This window comes from Mercenaria mercenaria, chromosome 3 (genome assembly GCF_021730395.1).
Source record: "Mercenaria mercenaria strain notata chromosome 3, MADL_Memer_1, whole genome shotgun sequence".
In the NCBI taxonomy this organism is placed as follows: Eukaryota; Metazoa; Mollusca; class Bivalvia; order Venerida; family Veneridae; genus Mercenaria; species Mercenaria mercenaria.
The window spans coordinates 50,606,931-50,623,691 of NC_069363.1; the positions used below are offsets into that span (position 1 = coordinate 50,606,931).

The 16,761-nt window shown below is 34.8% G+C and overlaps 1 protein-coding gene and 1 long non-coding RNA gene across 3 annotated transcripts; both read right to left on the reverse strand.

Moving 5' to 3' along the window:
• Positions 1–723: 723 nt before the first annotated feature.
• On the reverse strand, positions 724–7,376 carry LOC123524886 (uncharacterized). 2 transcript variants are annotated; one of them, XR_008370216.1, is made up of 3 exons: positions 6,986–7,376; positions 2,906–2,983; positions 724–1,690 (listed from the first exon to the last, which is right to left on the reverse strand). It is a non-coding gene; the product is annotated as an uncharacterized LOC123524886 (long non-coding RNA). The 2 variants fall into 2 exon arrangements; XR_008370215.1 differs by lacking the exon at positions 6,986–7,376 and having other exon boundaries at positions 2,906–3,374.
• Positions 7,377–9,561: 2,185 nt separating this feature from the next.
• On the reverse strand, positions 9,562–12,913 carry LOC123523520 (heavy metal-binding protein HIP-like). Its single transcript, XM_045301186.2, has 4 exons — positions 12,674–12,913; positions 11,476–11,797; positions 10,569–10,715; positions 9,562–9,923 (listed from the first exon to the last, which is right to left on the reverse strand). Exons 1-4 carry the CDS (start codon positions 12,803–12,805, stop codon positions 9,634–9,636), a joined length of 891 nt encoding a protein of 296 aa, XP_045157121.2. The 5' UTR covers positions 12,806–12,913; the 3' UTR covers positions 9,562–9,633.
• Positions 12,914–16,761: the final 3,848 nt, after the last annotated feature.

Here is a 16,761-nt window from a genome sequence, read left to right on the forward strand (position 1 = left end):
AACAGCGTCGTTTAGGATAAACGCTTTGTCTACATTTCACTCAGCGTAGCACAATCAACAGAGTGAAAGAAATTGACACTCTCGTCCAATCAGGCAGAGTGTTGCACAAATCTTCCATTTTGATAAATTATCTATAATGCGTTATCAAGTAGTTTGATTTGCAAACTGAAGTCACGTGGCATAGGTAACGAAAACGAATTTAGACGGCGTCGCCGAAAAAAAACATTGAGTACTCGTGATTATGATTTTATGACATACTGTCGTAAACCAGCTGGATGTGGTAATATGTTTACATTTGAAATTTACATCTTTATTTTCTTACTCACTCACGTTTTAGGTAAATACTGCATATTTCTATTCCAGTTTTTCTGCAAAGTTTAATCTTTCAGAGATAATATGTCTTTACCATACATGCAAATAACAAAATGCAAAGTTTTCGTTTTAACTTTATATCCCTAGCCGCTGTTTGGACCAAGAGGAGATTGACATAATGTCAGACTGAGTTGAAATAAAATTGATATTTTTAAAAACCATGAAGCTGACTCAAGCTGCTTTCCCCTCAACTCGAAAATATATTAACACTTGTAAAAAGATATACTTTTCAATGTAATGTGAGCATATTGTTGACGGAAAATAAGTATGCAAAACCAGTTTTATCAGGTTTTACCAACATCAGATAACCATTCAGCTAAATGAGTAAAGATTTAAAGCACAAGAAGCAACAAAGATATATCAGTTTAATAAGCACAGATATCACATTATACATTCATACACTTGTCATAATGTATGTTTTAATATCATTATTGTTACCCGAGAATTCAAAAAATATATTTTTGAATCACCAATAAACACGGACCCAGTGTCATCAATATATTAGATTCAAGATTTTTTGTGAAACCAGAAAACGGATTGAAACATACCTTACACATTAGCTTTACTGGTTTATTTTAAACTAAAACTTTTTAATTTTGTTGAAAAAAAAATATGACACAAAATATAGGAACAATGTGTTAATATTGTAATCATGTCATACATCTGTGCATGCATACAGTTAACAAAACAAAGATATCAGGGAAAAAATCATAGATATACATGAATGAATAGATAAGAAACCACTTGCTCTGAAACACTAATACAGAGACCACTGACCCTGAAGACCATAAATTCCATTTTCGATTTAAATTTTTAACTCCAGATTAAATAATACCTTCAAATTGTGAACATGTATTGCTGTGTGCTTTCTTTCAATTATCTAAATAGTAAAATTAGTGTGAAAAATGTCACAGCGGATGTAGAATCGTCTTATAAAACTTTATCTGTTTTGGATCACATGTTTTGTTAAAACATAGATTCGATGTATCCATTCAGAGACTTCAGTCACAAAAATTGTTAAATTAACGTGTTTTCTATACGGTAGTACTCCTCCTGGAAATTTACACAGAATATTCGGACTTTAAAAGTTAATGTCTATCATGGATCTGCAAGTCTTGAATATTTCCAGTATGTCCCATATTTTAACACAATGAGAAAGTTTTGAAAAGGAATGCGAAGACAGCTAGATAAAGGCACATGTTGAAAGGCACTGTTGTTGCCAGACTGCCAGTGCTCTTACCCGATATATCCGCTTGTATTCCACCAACCTTTAAGGTACCTTTTCCCTAAACAGCGGCTGCAGAACATCTTGTCACCGCTGAAGTTGGGATAAAAATAACAAATTATGCATAAAGCGATATCAATCTACATGTTTTAGCAAGTTTCTGTTAAGATATACCAAGTGTCATTCAATATACCCCCAGCGGCTCTTGGCGATAATATAAAGCTCTGACAATTAGCTTCAATAATAATTGAATGAATCTGTCAAAACCCATAAACAAGTCGTACAAATTGTCTGCTAAAGCGCACAAAGCATTTTTATGGATTCAATGCCAGTTTTAAACATATTAACAGACAATCACGAGATGTCTCAAGTGCTCGATATCATCAACGTCTCTTCCAATATTTAAAAATACAAGTCGTCATTAACTCTTTTGTAATGTAAAGTATGCAGTCCTCCCTGCAGCCTTTGACGTCAATCGAATGTTTAGTAAACAAAAATGGAGGAAACATAAAAATTTCGAGTATTGGGAAGCTGATGAGGCAATTTGAATCTCCTAATAAGTACCCTGAAGCAAAGGTTTGGAATATAGTTTTATGTGCACCTAGAAAATTCATATGATAATGTGTCATAAACACAATTCAAATTATTATTACAATGGTTAGAATGCAAATAATGAGTGATTTGTAAATCCTCTTCAAACATAATTACAGACAAAGTTTGTTTGTTTTGGGTTTTACGCCGTCTTTCAATAATATTTCAGTAATATAACGGCGGGCAGTTAACCTAACCAGTGTTCCCGGATCTGTACCAGTACAAACCTGTTCCCTGCAAGTAACTGCCAACTTCCCCCACATGAATCAGAGGTGGAGGACGAATGCTTCCAGACACAATGTCTTCTATTAAATTGTCACAGAGAACAAACGCCCTGCCCGAGGTTCCGTAGATCTGCGCTCCCCCTATTGAGCTAAGCAGGCGGGTATGCCGCTTGAACAATTTTAACTTCTGAAGAAGAAAAAAAAACGTATTGTTCCCCTTACATGACAACTCTTGAGACTAGTCTTCGTGAGAATGCAGCGTTTATAGGAATTTATAAGTGACGCATTGAACTTTTAAACCGGGTTTATAATATCAAACGTTCTTGTTTTTAAAAAAAGTTTGCATACGTTGAAGACTAGCCGTAACCTACGGGATGTTTTTAGTCTTGTAGGATTATCACATTCAAAATGAAATATCTGTACATAACAAAGCTACACAATCTGTCTTTAGTTTACAGCGTTATCAAATTTAATAAAATGGAATATAACTTACCTCCTAAAGCAATAACCAGTATTGCTATTTTGGCAAACAATAGCGTCGAATTTCTCATATTGCTCAGACTGCAGAGAACTAGGCGTGATAATAAAAAAAAAATAATGTAAGAACTGTGAACATTCAAGTGTGCACACGTTTCAAAGTAAGCAAAGATTTAATGTGGTCTCATGTTATAAGCAATACTGTATAAAATTCCCGTGGGCCGAGCCAGTCTTATCCAATCGCAGACCTCTGTATGAATTTAGTAGCTTATGACAAATAGAAAATATGTCACCAACCGAGCAAAAATGTTCGATTGGGAGCTGATGTAACTGTAAAAATGAAGACACATAAACAATAAAGATTTTAATTTTATTATTCATGCTATCTCGTCAATCATACCTCTTTAATAGGCCTACGATGTTAATTAAAACAAATGAAACATTCAAATTTGCATAAATACAGATCATGTGACTTCAGTTATTGTTTTTTTACCCTTTTTGTAGAGGATGATGGAAGTCTTTTATTTTCATCACATGTTAATATTCAGTTGTGCTGAAACATGGACATTCCTTCTGTCTTCACCTATCCTAGGCCAAGTCAATTCGACCAACATCTTCTTTACTTGAAATGACGTCAACATCAAAATGTTACTACTTGCATAAAAGTAATACCAAAATTATGCAATGCCTATATTCCAATATTATGAGGACAAACTTGTGATAAATCTACGTAAAACAACTTGAAATTTCACAGAACATATTGTCATCATTCAAATGATTTTGAATAGTCGGTTTATTACAGACTAACGTTAAAGCGATTAAAACATATACTAGAAAAATTCGTTGCCGTTTACTTCGGACAAATGAACATATATTTTTCTTCTGGAGCCACAATTCAAGCTCGGCTGAAGATTTTTTTCTGGTAGTGGAGTTAAATGTTCAATATGATACAATTCAAATATTAAAATTATTAATTTCCCAAACACTTTGAATACAGCTGAAGTTAAGGATGACTACACGTAATAGGCCTCAATTTCACCAAAAGCGTACATACAGCTTGATAATGTAAGCTTTGAAAATGTCAAACGATAGAAACAAGGTGCATATTGACAAGTTATATAGTGACAGAAGTTCTCAAAAATTCCCTTTTGATTACCTCCCCTGATAATTTTGGTTTTTCATGAGTTATCTCCCCTGACAACTAGAAAAAAAAAATTCTCCTTTTCTCTACGGGGAATTTTAAACTTCTTTTTGATATTTGTATCAGAATCATATAATGCAGCTTTCTACCGCAAAATTTTCTCGAAACTCAAGCTGAGATTCTCATAATCAAAGAAATTATATATTTCCCATAGGCATCAATGTTAACTTCAATACCGATTATCTCCCCAAAAAAATGATAAAAATCGAAAAATCTCTCGGTGAAACGTTTTTAATTTTGAATGTCTTTAAAGTGACCAAATTTCATTTAAATATTACCATCCAGTTACAAGATATGAAATATGGCTATTACACCATATTATCCTTAATACCTACGACTTAGTTTAATTTTGTATTAGATATATTAAATCTTCCATAAGCGAACAATCATTTAATTGGTGTATCAGAGCAGTTTTTCTTCTGTGCTTTTAAAAGCAAGTGGTTCATTTCTCAATTGAACGACAGGCGGGTCATTATGTTTTGATGCTATATACCAGACTTTAGTTATTTGCTAAATTAATTGATATACATTCGTTTATACACCTTGTATCAATATTGTCTATGTTTTTAGACAATAGTTCAGCCACAAATTTCATTTTAATTATTGAATGAATGCAATTTGCCATGTGTTTAAATATGTGGTTAAGATATGAATGGGAACTATAAAGGGTTTTATCATCTGCAAATATATCAGCAAGTGCAGAGTCAACAGACAGTGACAGGTCATTTATGTATATCAAAATACCAGGGAGGGGAGGGGAGGGGGTGGGCGTGGGGGGAGGGGGGCTAGCACTGAGCCTTGAGGAACACCAGAAGAAACCATACATGTACTTGGATCTGAGTATACACCAGAAACGTATTTTTTTGTGGGAGGGGGTGGGGTATGACATGAACATAGGATGCAGAGCAAGAAAAGGGGGACCCGTCTAAGTGATATAATTCTAATTTACGTAATGGAATAGTATGATTTATCAGGTCAATAGCCCGGATAAGAATGGTGGAACGGACGCACAGACGAGCGAAGCTTCCCAAATGGAGTTGGTCCAAAATTGTTAAAATTTGCGTCAGTTTCTACCCGTGGAAAATATGGCGATGCCAGAACAGAAAATGATGTGTTGGCGTTATTTTAGGATAGTATCATTTTTAAATGTATAAAAGTTTTGGAGGGGAGCGGTGGTCTAGTGGTTAAGTTGCCAGGAGTCGTGGGATCAAACTCCACTGGGGTCACGACCATGCCTTTTTATATGGCACTAGTACTGGGTTTTCCAGGAAGCGGACTCGAGAGTGGTTCAAATAAGCCTGAAGCTTTCATCACAATCGAGCTAAAATAAATTAGTATAAACTAAATGTATAAAATAAACAGATAAGACTGCGAATTATAAAATACTGACAGTAATTTACAACGGATCAAAGTACAGAATGTATGGTATACTAGACAAATATGACATAAATGTCCTCATTATTTTTTTCTTACCTGCTTACATAAACTTTGATAATCTACATTCAACGCAATGTAATTTTGCAGTTTGACGTCATAATTGTCTCTCACCACTTTACCCGTTGTTTATTTTAGATTTTTCCTCGGCTGTTTTCTTCTTTTAATTAAGTTACCGACAAACGTAATATTTCTATGTTTGATAAATCTGAATTACATACTTAATATGCAGTTAAAATGTTTGCAAAAATTAAATTATGATGCAGGAGAGGTTGAACTTTTTTTCTTCTTTTTATGATATTGCTGTTTAATAACATATCTATTTTCCTTAAGAAGTATTTTGTCACTAGTTATTATCATATAATAAAAACTGTGTTTTAACTAAATAATATAATATTGTAAACGCCTTAGTAATAGGCAAACATTGTTATCAATTCAACAAAAACTGCAATCGTTATGGCAATAAACTTTAAAATCAGGTAAGTGTATAAAGTTAATATAAATGAGCCGCACCATGAGGAAACCAACATAGTGCGTTTGCGACCAGCATGAATCCAGTCCAGCATGCGCATCCGCGCAGTCTGGTCAGGATCCATGCTGTTCGCTAACGGTTTCTCTAATTGCAATAGGCTTTGAAAGCGAACAGCACGGATCCTGACCAGACTGCGCGGAAAACGCACTATGTTGGTTTTCTCGCGGTGTGGCTCAAATAATTATTATAATTGACAACTCTTACTTATAGGCAAAACATTGAAATGATAAATATGAATGCAGAGTGATGAGGCATTTTTAGACTATTTAAAGTAATATATTGAATGTAAACAATTAATGTACGAATTATACAATAGAAAAATACTGCTGGACATATTATGGATGTAACAGCATACTTATTCTTGTAGGACCTATTTACCTATTGTACAATCATATAATTGATGAAAGTGTAATAGGAGCGGAAAAATGTGCAGCCCGAACCTGCGACCTTCTGCTTGCAAGTCAGATGCTCTACCAGCAAAGCTAATCGGACAATCGATATCATAGACCTATTATATACATTATATACACCCTGCTACATTCCTCCCTCCATTTTTAAAAGACAAACTCAGATTATTTTGACTAACCCAGCCATTGCTTCACCCTAGCTCTAGGATTCCAAGGCTAGTCACCACACTCACGGCACCAATGCAATAGCAGCGGAAAAATGTGCAGCCCGATACAGGACTCGAACCTGTGACCTTCTGCTTGCAAGTCAGATGCTCTACGAACTGAGCTAATCAGACAATCGATATCACAGACCTATCATATACATTATATACACACTGCTACAAAAGGCAAAAAAGCATCACATCATGATCAGTTTTGAAAAGATACTGTTACGCCTAAGAGTAACAATTGCTTGTTACTTGAAATACTAGAAAAACAGACCGCCAACTATTAACAATTGAAAAGTAACAATTCAAATACCTTGAAAATATGAACTAGCTGTAAAGTCCAGTTCTAATATGAAAGAATAGTTCAAATCCTGTCCTGGTCAAATTTAAATCCAGTTGATAATAATTCCAAATTTCTCAAAGAATCCAAACTAATTTTAGCATAGCCAAAGAATATAAATCATGTATTTAAACATAAATATTTAAATCCACAATGTTAATGTAAATCTATCATCAAATGTTAAATATCCAAACTGGTAACTTTTCAAACAGCTTCCCTTTAAAGCATTATAGAAAGTTCCAAAACTTCCGTGTATTACCATGAATAAAAAAAAGAAGATTCTCGAAAATCCCAGAATAATCCAGTATTTGTGATAGAACCTTCCGGAAAACCACATAATATAAATAACTTATTGACATACATGGTATCTCATAACTAGGACCGCTTTACAGTAAACAATGGATCATCAATTTAGCAAAAATAATAAAATGAAGACATGTACATAACAGTACTCAAATGTTACTGCATATACTTGCAGTAATATTTTTAACGCCAAAATAACTATTTTAGATTTGATATTTCTTAAATGGTTAGATAACGTTGTATTTCAGCACCTACTTATACTCACAATGGCTTGTCGGAACTACATTTTGGAGTAATTAGCTTTAAATTATGATAATAGCCTTTCATGAAAAACTCCATAATCTGACCTGGTAATATTTTTACATGGACAGTACAGGCAGAGAGTGCCCAAATGGAAGATTTTCTGTTTCGGGAATTCTTTCTACAGAGGTGAGAGGTGTTGACCCAGACTAGCCTGATGCTAAAGTGCTTATTTTCTCACGATCGCACTATGATGATATGTCCTGGAAATACCTTCCAGAACGCAGTAAATGCATCCTCTTTTCGTTTTACTGGACAAAGCATGTCACCTCATTGGCTTGTACAACATTTTAGAGTCCACAACGACACCGATAAATCTGTTGTTACGTCTTAAAATGGAAGCTACGCAATTTAGCAATTTGTCAGTAACTTCCTAAATTCGTTTCAATTTTGGTATTTACTTGTACTTTATATAACTGCAGTTCAGTACCACAATGAGTTGAAAGTGTACATACAAACCACAACCAGGTATTAATGATAATTCAATGACAATAAATATAAAAAAATGTACATTTTGAGCGTTTTTTGTTACTCGAATGAAAAATTGTGAAAAGTGTCCTCTAGAAATTCCAAAGGGTGATGCTGGTTTTCGCTTACTCATTTGATTTTGAAATTAATGACAACCATACAATGCAATCAAAAGGAACCATTTAACATTAAGGGAGGTCATTGTAAGAATCTTCATGTTTGTTAATTACACAAACGGTTCATGGAAAAGGTTATTTAATATACATTTATTAACTTTCAAAATGAGTCACCTAAGCTTTCCAGTTGTGATATAAATATAAACACAAAACATAATGGTAAATAATTGTACCGTTACCTTTGTTGATATATTAGCAACAATGTGTAAATATTTGTTTCATTCAGTTAAAAAATCACCGAATAACAACAGGTTAAATAACATCACCCATTTCAGTTAAAGTCACAATTGCATATTACATCACAATAATATCATGCATGTTGCAGCCCACTTTGTCGCCAGACAGCGTTCCCTGGATCCAGAGGTTATGAGAATTCGTGACTTTGTGAAGGCTGTGTGCGACAGGTGTTGTACTTGTCGTTTCAAGTCCTATTTGTGCTATACTGTTTTTATATGCGGGCCAATCGATTCTTCCAACGTTGCTTTTCCTTAGTATGTGTCTTCCGCGAAAATCAGTTGGGCGCTGTGAGTTATCCAGGGCCAGTGTTATGCTGCGACTTGCTGGTACCGTTGTTTGGTGGTAATAAATGCGGACGACGGGCATATGCGATATTCACGGGACGTAATGCAATTGTGACTTTCGTTGGTATGGGCGTTTTCGTCGTAGAAATAGAAATATACATAGAAATTCCGTCCAAACCTCTGGCATCTATGAAGGGATTTTGAAATAACTTGGCACAGATATTTCCCGTGATGAGACAGCATATCGTGCTTAAGACCCAGATCCCTAGCACCTAGGTCAAGTTTACAATTGGAGGTAAGATGTTAACAGGCTCTGTTTCATGTCCGGTCCATCACTTTGCCATTCATCAAGAGATTTTGAAATGTTCCCCATAATAAGACAACGTGTCATACGTAAGACCCAGACCCGTGCATATACGATCATAAATATATTACATTAACTGTTTTTTAAATTAAATTTCGAGGGTTAAAAAATTGGTGAACTAAACATTTTGAAATTTCGTGATAATGAGGTCGTAAAGATTAGCTAGTTATACAGAAATATTCTTAGCATCGCTGTAACATTGAGCAATAGTAAAAAGAGTAGTGACTATGTCGTAAAGAAGTCACAAGTTGTTTATAACTATGCAACAGCATAATAAACTATGACATTACTATCAAAAATGCTAACTAGCAGGAGATGACAACAAATATTTAGGAATTATTGCTTAGATTAATGACATACAGATCTATGTTGAGTTTATATTTCATAAACAAGGCAAATAAAAACATAAACAAAATATCAGAATTATTCTATTATCTTTCGTTGAATTTCACAACAAGGTAAATCAAATACTTTTCACAAAAACACATATCAATATTCATAAAGCAATACACCAGAAAACGTTGTGAAGCCTCTGCTACCGTAAATTGTAACATCGGAATATTTAATTGTTTCTACCCACACGGAATCGCCCGGATGTAAGTGTAGGATAACGAGGTTTGAGCCTTGCGCGTCGTGAGCTCTTTGCAACGTGTCTGCTACTCCAGCCGCTTTACTGCTTCCGTCTACAACAATCTGCATCCACACATACTGCGGATCGTATCCGGAAGCAAACACGAAATAGAACATGTACATTCCTTCTCTGGGCGCCGTAAACACGCCTAAATTAAAGATTAAAATAATCGTTTATTTTAATGATCTTTTCGTTTATAAAACATCTTAGTTACTCAAAATTTTCATGATCATTTGAAACAATTTTACGTCATCTTCCAAAAATTAATTTTGCTATAATTTATAGAACGAAGTGGGCTGTGTTTATCAAAGGGTCCTGCACGTTTAAAGATATATGAAAATGTCATAATTTAGTGTTCTTAAATCTAAACGTGTACAACCCGATACTACTATGTAAACTCGTAAGGCATTGGTTTCTGCTGATTCTGATTAAGCATACAAACGTTTGTGGAGGAGGTATTCAAAGTTGTATAGCGGTCGGATAGTTTAGGCTCCCCGTCACTAAGACATTTTTTCTTAACAACCTCCCTTGGTGCAGGATTATGCTAATATACTGTAGTCGAATACAAAACAATGACAACAATGACGTCCTTAACAATACTTAGAAACAACGTGGTCCTCGGTTTGTCCTTGTCATAATTTGATATAGGATATTATTCAACCATGCCAAATATTTCATATTATGGTTGTTTAACATAAAATTTGTTTAAAGAGAAAGTGCATCTCAACGGATATCCTTTAAAAAAATACGTAATTTGACGTGGAATAAAAAGCTAGAGGTAAACCTTGCTAACCGGTATGAGTGCTGTAACCGTTGCCATCGTTCAGAAGGAGCTTGTTAAAGATAACGGTCTGATCAATCAAAGCATGGTTTATATTATGGTCTAGTACTGCAGTGAATGCTACAGGATGTTGAATAATAGCTCTCTTTATTCTTCCTCCTGAAATAATGTAAAGAATCATTTAAATGCAACTTAAAAGCTATTGATTGCGTGTATCTTTTTTAAGTACTTCATACCAAAATGTTAATACAGGGAAAAACCTATTATTACAAGTTAATGATATAATAATACCAAAAACAAACAAACAAAAAAAAAACGTGACTGAGTGGTCTAGTATTTTTGGAGAATATTTCAGTAGAGTCACAGAATCCTGGAGCATTGGCTAACGCTTTTGACCGTTGATATATCATTTGAAACTGGATTTAAACCTTACTAGCCGTAATTTTTAAAGCGACTCGTTTACACCATTTAGGTGATTTTCCCTCAAAATTCGATAAAAATGTGAGTGCTGTGAAAGTGACCGATGGTTCAAATTCATTGGTAAATTAATTTTGCAAGAATCTAACTATTGTGAAGATGTAACTTCAACCACTTTAACGCTTTTGAACTAATGGTGAAAATAAGAATTTCACATCATCTGTAGGTGAGTGTCTTTAAGACAGCGGCAAGTTTACATTGTCTTTTTACATATTTTTAGAGACAGAAAAGCAAATCTACATCTATTAGTAAAGATAGAGTTATATAAACTTATTCTTTAAAGTGAACTCTTTGCAACACAAGTAATATTAAGATAGTTACATTGAAACATGTTACTTTTTACCTCATGCAAATTCACCGCCGAACTGATTCGCCCATTACCGTTTAATTTGTATCATAACGTTGACTGCTAAAAGTCAACGTTGACAGTAAAACAAGTTACCATTTTGTTTTGGAGCTTCTGATTCATGTTCGAGCTCGGTATCCTCTTTGTCTGTGTCGGTATCTTCAACATTCTCCGTCTCCAGCATTTTCCTGAATGTTTCAATTGTGTTCTGCTGCTTCTCTATCAGTAACTGCTGGTTAATCATTTCCTCCTCTAGACGGATAATTTGAGACTTCATTGCTTGTTGCTCTCGAGATCCTTGCAACTCTATATGGGCAATGCGTGATTCCAAGGTCACAAGTTTCCTGTAGTAGCGTTGCCGACGTAAATTCGTCTCCATGTTTATCCATCTCTGTTTCAGCATTTCTTGTTTTTCAGCCTGATCAGATAAACGTACCAAGTTTCATTTTGATTTTGCCAATGTCCTTGTATGAGCTGAATACATCACTTACCGAATCGGCAAAAACAAAATGTTAAATTTTCAAATAAAAAATGAGTTTGAAATTTTAGTTGGTATGCCGCTTAAAATACATGTAAAACGAATGGAATCGGAACTTAATCTAAGCAACTGGGATCTCTGAGGCCTAGTGGTTATGGTCTCTGACTTTGAATCACTTGTTCCTCACCAAAACACCTCGCTCGGGCGAATTTTTCACGTTAGGAAGACATTTAGCTGAAAGTCGGTGGGGTGGTTCTACTCAGATGCCCACCCATATTGAAATAATGCATGGATGGGCACTTGGACACTTCCTCAACCATGAAAAAGATGAAAAGTCACACTGTGACCTCTATATTTGCATCGGTGTGACGTTAATTAAACCCAACATAAAATAATCTGTGCGCAAGTACTTGACTTATTACTTATAAGCCTTTTATTCAACTTCCTCTTTCAATCATTAGATAATAGAAAAGTAATGCATTATACAAAAGTACCATGTAACGCTCGGTTACGTGCCCTGACAATTTATGAATTAGATTAGATTAATATTCTGCATTTTTGTTTTATTTTTAGGGTGAGTTACATTTAAAGAAATAGAGTTGACATTTACAATAATTTTCATGACATGGAACGATTTGGCAAATCTTTAGTAACCCTAAAATTTATTTCTGATGTCATGTAAAACACATATTGAATGGCTTGTCGGTCAATAGTGAATACATTTGACCATTGGGCCTTCGGACCTCAGGCAATAATTTTGACTATTGACCGGCAATCTGGTCTATGAATGTTTAATATTGATAAAACATATTTTACCTTTTTCTCAAGCTGACTGATCCTATCAAGCAGGTGTTCATAGTCTGTCGCTGATATGGTCAGATCACTAGCTTCAGAGTTTGCAACATTTAAAGCGAACACCACAGCTAGACATATATTAATGCTACGCATCTTTATGAAATAACTCGATTGTAACGCAACAGATATAAAACAAAAAATTGATAAGTTATGTATGTCCCAAATTGAAGTCTCTTATCATTTCTAATTTAGGAATGTTACTGTACTTTTATAAATTTCAACGACAGAAGGAACAAGGAAGATGAAACCAAACGATAAAGTAGAATAAATTCGTTAATGATATTGTATTTAAAAGTTTCCTTTTCTAAATAGGGACTGCATAATTCAAAGATGCATATGTCGAAGAGGTCAGTGTTTCTCTTTGTAGATATTTTCCTTTTCATTATTACCAATTAAACATTACAATATCATAATGAAAAGTTCAGGTATACCAGTTAAGATAACAAGTGTGTTCAGTGCTGGGATGTGTGGATTGTTTTACAGGCAAATCACAAATTGTCAACGACTTCCCAGACCAAGGAAAATATTTCTTTTTATTATTATGTACATTGTATGTTTAAATGCTGTCAGAATTTTAAAGAATAAATAATTTCCTACCATGGTGTGTTGTCCTGTTATCAATTAATCTTAAAAGCTATGCCTGCATACATTTTTTTGAATTTTATGGCATGTTGTATAAAGGGGAAGATATTGCTTTTGCCAGTTTTTTCATTGCATACAATATTTCCTTATTTGCTCTTTTTATTAACTAAAGAGGTACCACCAATTTGATTAACAGTTTATGCCCGACCAAGTAATTGAATAAATCGTATTATCTAAAAGTTTATATGTTTATTTGGCACGTACGTGTATATCGATTTTACTGCACATTACCTAACCACTTATATGATGTTTATATGGAGTATAACATATTTCTCTGCCAGTCACCAAACCACTTATATGATGTTTCTGTAACATATAACGTATTTCCTGCCCATTACCTAACCGCTTACAGTCAAACCTGTCTATAAAGACCACCCTTGGGAGAGCCAAAATGTGGTCTTTATTGGGAGGTGGTCTTTATTCACAGGTTAAAATACATTGTAATTGTAAAAATTTGAAGCAAAACATGTGGTCTTCAGAGCCAGGTGAACTCTGTTCAGAGGTGTTCTTTAACACAGGTTTGACTGTATATGATGTTTCTGTAGCATATAGCGTATTTCTCTGCCCATCACCAAACCACTTATATGATGTTTCTGTAGCATATAGCGTATTTCTCTCCCCATCACCAAACCACTTATATGATGTTTCTGTAGCATATAGCGTATTTCTCTGCCCATCACCAAACCACTTGTATGATGTTTCTGTAGCATATAACATATTTCTCTGCCAATCACCAAACCACATATATGGTGTTTCTGTAGCATATATATCAAATTTCATGTCCATTACCCAACCACTTATATGATGTTTCTTTAGCATATAACATGTTTCCTGCCCATTACCTAACCATATATATGATGTTTCTGTAGCATATAACATAATTCTCTGCCAATCACCAAACCACTTATATGTTATTTCTGTAGCACATTACGTATTTCTCTGCCCGTCACCAAACTACGTGTATGGTGTTTCTGTAGCATATATCAAATTTCATGTCCATTACCCAACTACTTATATGATGTTTCTGTAGCATATAACATATTTCTCTGCCAATCACCAAACCTCTTATATGGTGTTTCTGTAGCATATTTCAAATTTCATGTCCATTACCAAACCACTTATATGATGTTTCTGTAGCATATAACGTATTTCTCTGCCCGTCACCAAACCACTTATATGGTGTTTCTGTAGCATATATCAAATTTCATGTCCATTACCCAGCCACTTATATGATGTTTCTGTAGCACATAACGTATTTCTCTGCCCATTACCTAACCACTTATATGATGTTTCTGTAGCATATAACCTGTTTCCTGCCCATTACCCAACCATTTATATGATGTTTCTGTAGCATATAACGTGTTTCCTGCCCATTACCCAACCACTTATATGATGTTTCTGTAGCATATAACATATTTCTCAGCCAATCACAAAACCACTTACATGCATATAACATATTTCTCTGCCCATTACTTAACCACATATATGGTGTTTCTATAGCATATATCAAATTTCATGTCCATCACCCAACCACATATATGATGTTTCTGTAGCATATAACATATTTCTCTGCCCGTCACCAAACTACGTATATGGTATTTCTGTAGCATATATCAAATTTCATGTCCATTACCCAACCACTTATATGATGTTTCTGTAGCATATAACGTGTTTCTTGCCCATAACCCAACCATTTATATGATGTTTCTGTAGCATATAACGTGTTTTCTGCCCATTACCCAACCACATATATGGTGTTTCTGTAGCACATAACGTATTTCTCTGCCCATCACCCAACCACATATATGATGTTTCTGTAGCACATTACGTATTTCTCTGCCCATCACCTAAGCACATATATGGTGTTTCTGTAGCACATAACGTATTTCTCTGCCCATCACCTAACCACATATATGATGTTTCGGTAGCACATAACGCATTTCTCTGCCCATCACCAAACCACTTATATGGTGTTTCTGTAGCACATAACGCATTTCTCTGTCCATCACCAAACCACTTATATGGTGTTTCTGTAGCACATAACGCATTTCTCTGTCCATCACCAAACCACTTATATGGTGTTTCTGTAGCACATAACGCATTACTCTGCCCATCACCTAACCACATATGTGGTGTTTCTGTAGCACATAACGCATTTCTCTGCCCATCACCAAACCACTTATATGGTGTTTCTGTAGCACATAACGCATTCCTCTGCCCATCACCAAACCACTTAGATGGGATTTCTGTAGCACAAAACGCATTTATCTGCCCATCACTAAACCTCTTAGATGGGGCTTCTGTAGCATATAATGTATTTCTTTGCCCATCACCAAACCACTTTATATGATGTTTCTGTAACATATAACGTATTTCTTTGCCCATCAACAAACCACTTAGATGGTGTTTTAATGGCATATATCGTATTTATCTGCCCATTGCCTTACCACTAATATGATGTTTTTGTAACATATAACGTATTTCCTGTCCATTCTCCAACCACTTACGTGATGATTTTAAGGCATATATCATATTTCTTTGCTTATTACCTAACCTTGTGGTGTTTCTTTGAAATATACCGTATTTCCTGTCCATCATCTAACAACTTAGAGAATGTTTCTGTGGTATATAAAGTATTTCTCTGCCCATTTTGAGAAAATAAAACTGAAAACTCTTTTTGTTCCTCAAAAGTATAGGTACGACCCTTTAACAAATTATTTTATCAACGCGCTTCAATGGAAAATAAACTTTCAGCTTGGAGTACAAAAAGTAAGTCGCTACTTCATTTTTCTAACATATTCTCATATTTAGAAATACAATAATAAGCCATTTGGAATTTATTTATAATAGCAATGTACTAGATAAATATCTATAGAAGTCTTCATGATTATTGTTTCATCTTTATTCTATTAAAGCATTTGTTCTAATCTACCACTTACTGCGACGTTGCTGTGGAAAAAGCATAAACTAAAATAAAGCTTCAGATTATCATATTTCATAAAGAAGTGTTTTAAAGAAATAAATCACGGTCAAACTTTAGGTATGAAATGTATGGGTTTGTTTCCAAAGACTCAATTATATATTTGAGCCCTGCCATGAGAAAACCAGCATAGTGGCTTTGCGACCAGCATGGATTCAGACCAGCCTGCGCATCCGCGCAGTCTGGTCAGGATCCATGCTGTTCGCTTTCAAATCCCATTGGAATTAGAGAAACTGTTAGCGAACAGCATGGATCCTGACCAGACTGCGCGGATGCGCAGGGTGGTCTGGATCCATGCTGGTCGCAAAGCCACTCTGTTGGTTTTCTCATGGCGCGGCTCATTTGTATATTCCATATCCACATGGAAATTACTATTTGCGATTTGTATGTTATATCTATAGTTTTGTTTTCTGTTACCTTCACTTAT

Excerpts from the sequence above, each read along its gene's own strand:
- LOC123523520 (XM_045301186.2), bottom strand. The coding sequence starts at position 12,805 with ATGCGTAGCATTAATATATGTCTAGCTGTGGTGTTCGCTTTAAATGTT. Across the intron at positions 11,798-12,673 it reads TCAGTCAGCTTGAGAAAAAG|GCTGAAAAACAAGAAATGCT; the intron begins GTAAAATATGTT and ends TTATCTGATCAG. Across the intron at positions 9,924-10,568 it reads CGGTTACAGCACTCATACCG|GCGTGTTTACGGCGCCCAGA; the intron begins GTTAGCAAGGTT and ends TCTTTAATTTAG.